This window comes from Micrasema longulum, unplaced genomic scaffold, assembly GCF_059751315.1.
Source record: "Micrasema longulum isolate JH-2025_06_02 unplaced genomic scaffold, ASM5975131v1 h1tg001029l, whole genome shotgun sequence".
Taxonomy (NCBI): domain Eukaryota; kingdom Metazoa; phylum Arthropoda; class Insecta; order Trichoptera; family Brachycentridae; genus Micrasema; species Micrasema longulum.
Window position 1 is genome coordinate 78,554 of NW_028278217.1, and position 8,412 is coordinate 86,965.

An 8,412-nucleotide genomic window follows, 5' to 3' on the forward strand; every position below is an offset into this window, starting at 1 on the left:
TAGGTGGATTGATAGTTAGTGCATGCCACCATCCTCAGTTATGTGATCTATCAAGTATTTAAAGCTGTCAACTTTTTCAGTCCTCTGCCCATTATTAAAGGAAGACCAAACTTCTTAATTTTTAGAGAATATTAGGTATAAGGTGATTCGATTCCTTTACTAACATTTAGCTACGAGAACGGACGCAGGAGTCTCCTCTAATGAGCGTTTGTGCTACAGTGGACCTGACTTGGACAAATGCTGTGGATGTCTCAGAAGAGCCATAATCCAAGTAGCTTCTTATTCATAATGGCTCCGTATAAACACAATATATAAATAAATATATTAATCAAAATGTTGCATTTAAAACCCCAACATTACATTAATGTTTCAGTCCTTGCAAGAATGGTTTCTCGGAACAAACCTCCAATGGGGAATGGTTACTTACCCAAAATTGAGATTCCGAAGAGATATTATTTTCGGTTTTACTGATGTCTTAGGTGAGAATTTCATAAATAATTTTATCGAGATCAGTTGTCAAAGTAACGAATGTTCTCTTTAAAAACACCTTTCAAATGGTACAAAACTTATTAAAGCAACCGACTTGTTACTTTTGTCTGCCTGTCTAAATTTAGAATATGGCATTTTTGGTGTATTGAGAAATAATCAACCAGCATCTAAAATGATAGAAAAATAATGTTATCTAAAGTATCATCTCTCTGTGAGGATAGTTTAGGGTGTATAAGAGATTCACATCATGGCTTGTGATCTCAAAGGGCATAAAACTGGGATGAGTACATAGTCTCTAGAATGTATGATGTATGCCTGGAGAGCAAATTGGTGATGAACGAAAGTAAGTCAAAAGTTATGGTATTTGAAGGGGATAGTGAGGTTACTCTGAGTGCATAATAAATGTGATCATAGAATGTCCTGAACAAGTAGGAAAATTTGTGTATCCAGATACTTCCTAGGAAGCATGTTTTCAAGAGATGGAAAAGTAGAAAAGGGTGTTGAAAGGAGAGTGAATGAGCAACAAAATGAATGGCACACTAAGCACAGTAATTGGTAATAAAAATATGGCAGAGCGTGACGGAGATTTAGTTCCAATATTTATGTATGAAAATAAAATATTGAAATGGCAACGGAAGGATGAAACCAGAGACGCAGTCGAAATCCGATCTCTCAGACGAATGTGTCGGAAATCATGTCTGATAGAGTTACAAATGATGAAATAAAGTGAGTGGAAATCTGACGGGTATAATTGATAAGATTAATCAAAATCAGATCAGATCAGCAAAAACGCCACTGTCTATGATCACTACTTTTGAGAAGATCAACAAAACCAGTAACGAAAAAACCATTTCTTTTAAATTCAATGTGTGACATGTACGTGGTAAAACAGATAGCAAAAATACTGTATATTTTTAGTTCAATGTGCACATTGTACTCGAAAGAAATAGTATTTTTGCTACTGGTTTTGTTTGTCTTCCCAAAAACAGCGATCATAGACAGTGGTGTTTTTGCTTATAACCCCCTCAGTTGTTAAAAGGATGGGGCAAATTCGCCCATTCTCATTTAGTGTCATTTTAGTTTCTGTGAAAATAAAAAAATACCATTTCTTTTCCAGTTTCTGTTGGAGGCATGGCAGGATTATTTTTGGGTTGCAGTGTGCTCAGTTTCATGGAAGTAGTATATTTCTTTTCTTTGCGTCTATTTTGGTATCTCGTGAATTACAACAAATACCATAAAGCCCGTTCAAACCCATTGGCGCTCAAATAATAGGGGAGATAAGCCCGCATAAAAATATATTTAAGATAAAAATTAATATTTGAAGCACCAACTTTGTGACTTTTCGTGTTAAATGTAATCTGACCGCAGGTTTCGACTGAGCCAGAGTTTTAGGCGAAACCAAAACCGCGTTCGAAACTAATTTTACTGGCCGAAACTGGCCAAAACCGAACTTCGGTCAGTCACTACTGATTTAATTATTTCACCTACTAGGCAAGGCCCAAATATACATTTAAATTATTTTACTTCTTCTTGGACCAGTTTATGAAATCAATGATATTTTGAGCATGTCATCATTTTTGCAGACAAGGACTGGATTCACAACACGGGTTTTCAATAACTAAACATCAAATTCAATATTATCTTTATTATTTAACAAATAAACATGACACAAACAAATAACATTTTTATAAATATTTCTACAAGATACAAAACAGCACATACTTTACTAGCACGTAATAGTTTGAGGCTCAATAAATTAAAATACAATTCTTATTCATAAATCAATGGGGGGAAAACAAATTAAAATAAAAACACAAACCAGAAAAATTATATTATAACCCATAAAATACTGAATACTTTTATGACTAGAAATATAATATAGTACATATTTTAAAACAAAAATTGCGTTTGATTTTAATATTATATACCATATAGTACCTACTTAAACTTAAAAAAATTAAATAAGTGCACAGAAATATTGTGGGGAAAATTTGAGAAATCACTGTATCACAGAGTTAAGAATTATAAAATCTAAAGAATCTAGACATCCACCAAGAATCTTTGATAATGCTGTTAAAAAATCATTTGAAAAGTATTTGATTTGAAAGGGAAATTGAAGTCACTGTGTGTGAAACAAATCATCGTGATCATAGAACAATGACAGATGTGCGAAAAATAGGACATTGACTTTATTTCTATATTTGTTTTTGAAAAGGTTATATAAAGGCTTTATATTCCAGGTTTAAAAAATATATATATACTAGCGGACCCGACAGACATTGTCCTGCCTGAACATCGACTTGCTATTACCTAGGAAAAAGACTTTTCGTTGATAAGTAGGTACCTAGGTACTTGTTTATGATTGAATTCCAAAACTAAAAATAATACATTTTCAAATATTGAATTTAAGTAGGTACCTAGGTACTTGTTTATGGTTGAATTCCAAAACATAAAATAATTCATTTTCAAATATATAATTCTTTTTGCAAATTTCAAACTCAGCTCTTCTCACTTTATTCATGAATGTGATTTTCAAAATCTAATGAATATCAGTTAATATTATTTTAATATCACCAAAAATCCAGTAAAAATAAATAAATGGGTAGAAATTATGAGGAATGTAATGAAAAGATCTGATTGGGATCCACAAAAAGTGAATGTTGCTGTAAATATTCAAAAAAACACTTTTTTTAAACATAAAAAACATGTTTCCATTTTTTTGTATGTGCATTATCGTCGAATGCAACCCTGGTAGGTCGATGAAAAAAAGTTTATGCTTCTAACTTTTTTTTACAGATTCGATTGAAAATTTTAATATCTACGAACACGTGCAGCGCAAAGATCTACATTTCGCTGAAAACCGCATGTTAATTGGTTAAGCCATTTAGGAGGAGTTCAGCGGCATCACACGTACAGAAGAAGTATATCTATAAAGATACTAGTATATATATAACTAACCCAAGTATCAATAATTCATTCATTTATCAAGTTGCAACATTAGGCGTCAAAATTTTTTGTAACTGCTCTCATGCAAAGTTGAAGAAAATCACATGCGTTATTGTTCTATGACCGTGATGAAATGCAAATAAGAAGGGTCTATGGGCGGGCTCATGGCATTTTTTCAATTTGAGATATTAGCATTTTTTTTCTCTTGCATAAGTGCTATATGATGGCACATTCAAAATTGGTACCTTGCCTTTTTAAATTGTAGGAAAAAATTGGGTTACGATGAAAACGGGCTAATTACATTAGAAATCGGTAAAAAAAATAGCACATTACTCCAGAGATAAGATCTTTATTAGAGTATGGAGTCCCTACTTTAATAAAGACATAAGGCTATTGGAAAAAGTCCAAAAATGTGCTACGAAAATTCCCAAATTACTCAAAAGGATGCCTTACCACCGTAGATTAAAAGTACTAGGACTTACATCATTAGAAAAACGACAGAAGAGATGGGACTCAACAGCGGCCTACGTGGTGTAGTGGTCAAGACGCTAGACTCACGCGCGGAAGGTTCCGGGTTCGATTCCCGGTGAGAACACAAAAAATTAAAAATGTGATATTTCTCAAGCCTGGGTGCTCTGTGATGTAGTTCACCACTGTAATTAGGCCCTCCTGGCCTGTTGTGGTGCAAAAAAAATGTAAAAAAAAAAAAAAAAAAAATTGATAAGATACTTAATAATTACTATGACTGCCCCCTGCATGAGATGTATCAATTAAATTTCCAATAACACAAATTTACAGGGCTCATAACTGAAAGCTCTATCATCCCCAATTCCACCTAAATCCCAAGAAAAACTTCCTTTCCAGCAGGGTAGTTTCAGACTGGAATAAATTGCCAAGTCTATTCCAGTCAACCAGTTCAAAAACTGTTTGGATACCTTTTTGAAGGAAGAACGCAGACAAAAATCATATAGACGCATCAGCAAAGGTTGCCTGCTGAGCAAATAAATGAGGGAGGAGTACAAACTCTGTTGGCGTATAAGTCACTACACAACTCTGCTCCGGAATATCTATAAAAAAAAAAACTATGCATTCCAGTTGAACTAGCTGAGAGATGTCATACGCTTAGATCAGCTACATCTACGGCGATAGGGAAAATACCTTTATGCAACCACTTCACTAAATTCAGTAAACGCATATATGCAGTCGCAAGGCCTTATGGCATGGAATGTTCTCCCAGCAAAAGTAAGAAACTGTGAGAATGAAGCGATGCTTTAGAAAAACTTAAAAATCTACTCGTACTCTAAATCATTTGAATAAATCCATAATGTGTGATGACATTGTTTTGATTAAATCATAAATTTTAAGTCAAAATAAATCAATATTAATAGAATCACTTTGTAAAACACCCCTAAGATAGGAAAAAAGATAAGGTATCTATAGTAATAATAAAATTAATAATAACAAGATACAAACTCTTGTATTTACCTAATAACAAAAATAACTTAATTGCATGCACGCATTATTCCATTTTTTTATATGTCCATCTTCAATTGAGGATCGTTACTTCAAATCACGATGTTTGCCCACGTGCCATTTTACTTTTAAAAAAAATTTAAAGCCTGTATTGAGACGCATCGATTACCTGAAAAAAAACTCACCAAAACACGCTAAAAACAGGCCTAAAAAAATTTCAACTTCATGATAAAATATCGTATTCTGAAAAATACATACTTTATTGTGTATATTATTACCGAATTTAAAAAATTTTAATTGGGTGCTAATGAATATAAAAGTAAACTGTAAACTTACGATTAGATTACCTTTAGGTATAGTTGCAAGGTGTAATTTTTTAAAACAGAGATAGATCACGCGATTTGACGCGAATCTCAAAAAACCTCCTGAAAATTTATGTTTCAAGCAAATGTCGTATTTGAAAAAAGGGTCCTCAATTATTTGTTGGATTTGGTCATGGCATATCTTTCTCAGTTTTTCACATTTCCGCATCCATCAATATTCGCATTGCAAATCTTTCTAGCCATTCTTTGTTTGTCCATTCGCTCTACATGTCCGACCCATCGCAGCACTCGTCTCATTTTGACAAAAATGCTCGCGCAGCATCGTAAATAATTTTACCACATACTTCGCTAAAAGGTCACATTTTGACAACATTCACCCAACTTTCATTCTTGTTTTTTGCCACGTTCATACTTCACTTCCGTACATTAGAGTCGGTACCGGAAAATTATTGTGGAATGCCAATTTCACCTCCTGCGATAAACAACTGCAAAAGTATGGGGGCGAGAAGAGACACAAGTGAATGGCAAGAGCCAGTATAAAAATTTACGCAAGAGATGTTTGGTTAACATAAGTAAGTAACTGTTAAATGGTTAAGAAAATAATACATATGAAAGAAAATAAATAAACATTAGACCAATGAACCAAATATATAACATAACATTGAGAGATCTATAAAAATCTACATTAGTTCACAAGAGCTGTGAAAATAAATAATTATTAATGGCTATGTTGTGTTAGTAAAATTGTGATGAGGAATAGTTAATCCTTGGCTTCATATTTGAAATCCTCTTCTAACATATGCCAATCGACGTGGGCAAAATAAGGGTGAGATTTTATTTCATTTATACCACCGGCGCCTCCTCCGAGCCTCTCTCGAGGGTCGAAGCACAGGAGCTGAAAGAAAGACATGACATAAATAAATAAAGTATTGTTCAATTTATCGAACGAGGAGAGTAAATGGGGGATTCACATCTTGGTTTGCGATATCAAAAGGCGTGAAACAGGGATGTGTCACCATGGTTGTTTAATCTATACCTGGACAACTGTATGAAAGCGATAGAATGTATGGGTATTGGAGCAAAAATGGATAATTTTTCAGTAAGCTGCTTGTTGTATGCTGATGATGCAGTTCTGTTAGCCAGCAGCAACGAGGATTTGCAAAAAATAATCTCTAGAATGTATGATGTATGCCTGGAGAGCGAGTTGGCGATGAACGAAAGTAAGTCAAAAGTGATGGTATTTGAAAGGGATAGTGAGGTTACTGACTGCATAATAAATGTAAACAACTAATGTCTCGAACAAGTAGAAAAATTTGTGCATCTGGGAAGCATGATTTCGAGAGATGGAAGAGTAGAAAAAGGTGTTGGAATGAGAGTGAATGTGGCCAAAAAAATTAACGGCGCACTAAGCACAGTAATTGCTAGTAAAAATATGTCAATCGAAGCTAAACTGGCAGTGCACAACGGAGTTTTAGTCCCAATACATAAGTATTGGGACTAAAACTCCGTTGTATGGAAGTGAAACATGGAACTGGCAGAGGAAGGATGAAAGCCGAGTGAACGCGGTTGAAATGCGATCTCTTAGACAAATGTGTGAGAAACCAATGTATGACAGGGTTATGAATTATGAAATCAGGCGAGAGTGTAAATCTGAGTCAAGTATAATTGATAAGATTAGGAAAAGATGTCTCTGAGATGGTTTCGTCATGTAGAACGAATGGTAAAACAAGTATAGATGGCAAAAATAAACGGTAATGTGAGACAAGAATGACCAAGGAAGACGTGGCATGATCAGATAAACCAAAATCTTAAGTCTGTTATGTCAAAAGTGGGCAGAACCGAGGGGCATGTATGAATGTGAAAGAAGCTAGAAATATATGCCAGGATAGACGTGTGTGGTGGTCCATTCTCTCTGCCTACCCTTACGGTTAATGGCGTGATGGTAGTATTAGTAGATTTAATATTTTTTTTATGTACGACAGTGTGGCACGACAAATCAATGCATGACATGAAAGGTACTATACGTGTTAGGTGGATAATTACATTAACGGGAAGCCGAAACTTTGATAACAGTCTGCCTAAATGGGATCCACCCCCGTGCACCCATTTATATCTCGTGCACCCCCACTTTTTAAGTAGTCTAAATTACATACGTGTCATCATGAGATAACGTTCACAGTAAATTTATTTTTTCAAGTATCATTTTAATAATTTTTCATCATCATTATCATTCCCTTTCCGCACCTAATGGTGCATAGGGCACAGCATTGGTACACCAATCGCAGCGTTTCTTGTCAATTTTTGTTACGTGGAGGCGAGATGATTAGTCTTAGGCTCCGGGTGCCAGTCCAGGGACTGGACCAGACAGGAACATTCTTGTGTAAAAACACATTTTTAAATATTTCATGTCAACCATGTCGGGAATCGAACCCGAGACCCTTGCATTGTGGGCTAACGCACTGACCAGTACTCCACGAGGCCGATTTTGTCTTTATGTTTAAATTATTTACACAAGTACCTGAGAAAGTAGAGATTCTGCATCCTTCGGAAGATCTTTGGGCATGTTTAAAATTGTGTGAGAATTGAATCCGGAAGGGTGATATATTGACAACGGCTGAAAAAATAACAGTGTTTGTTAATGCAGAATTATGAATACTACAGTGTGTAAGACGATCATTCAAACTAGCTAATAACGGGTCATAAACCCTGTAAATGCTAAGATTTCCACACTCCTAATAACTCCTTTATCTTCAACACACAATAGTTTACAGTAAAGAAATATCTTTGGCTATGAATATGATATTTTACCATTCCCTCCATCAGCTCGTAAAGTATGGCTCCGTAGCTCCAGAAGTCCCCGACTTTCTCATCACAGGGGTCCAGCAGCGGGAACCTCTGAAGTTCGGGAGCCACATAGCAGTCTCCCTGCAATCGGTCCTCGTTCAGTAAAGTCACTAGAGCCTGTTGGCTCTCTCGACCAACTATGTAAGACAGCATCAGATGACCACGCTCGCCAAGAAGGAGATTATTCGGATTGAGATTCCTGGAGACAATTAAAAATATTTATAAAAATATCACATCGTAGTGGATAAAAGACCGAAGTAAAAAATTCCTAAATATCAAAGACATTGTCCTAAGAATGTGATAAAAATATAAGTACATAATATGCAAATAATTGATA

The 8,412-nt window shown here is 35.0% G+C and overlaps 2 protein-coding genes across 3 annotated transcripts in view; one reads left to right on the forward strand and one right to left on the reverse strand.

The window, feature by feature from the left end:
- LOC148277468 (pickpocket protein 28-like) overlaps positions 1–5,498 on the forward strand; it is a 28,358-nt gene extending 22,860 nt beyond the window's left edge. For both annotated transcript variants that reach the window (XM_088232850.1, XM_088232851.1), the window contains exons 10-11: positions 374–479; positions 1,607–5,498. In XM_088232850.1, coding sequence (XP_088088976.1) covers positions 374–479; positions 1,607–1,758 — 258 coding nt within the window. In that variant the 3' untranslated portion in view covers positions 1,759–5,498. The remainder of the gene's footprint in view (positions 1–373; positions 480–1,606) is intronic.
- Positions 5,499–5,991: 493 nt separating this feature from the next.
- On the reverse strand, positions 5,992–8,278 carry LOC148277469 (ribosomal protein S6 kinase-like 1). Its single transcript, XM_088232852.1, has 3 exons — positions 8,040–8,278; positions 7,750–7,845; positions 5,992–6,126 (listed from the first exon to the last, which is right to left on the reverse strand). The coding sequence occupies exons 1-3, from the start codon at positions 8,226–8,228 to the stop codon at positions 5,992–5,994; spliced, it is 420 nt and encodes a 139-aa protein (XP_088088978.1). The 5' UTR covers positions 8,229–8,278.
- Between the last annotated feature and the right edge of the window lie 134 nt (positions 8,279–8,412).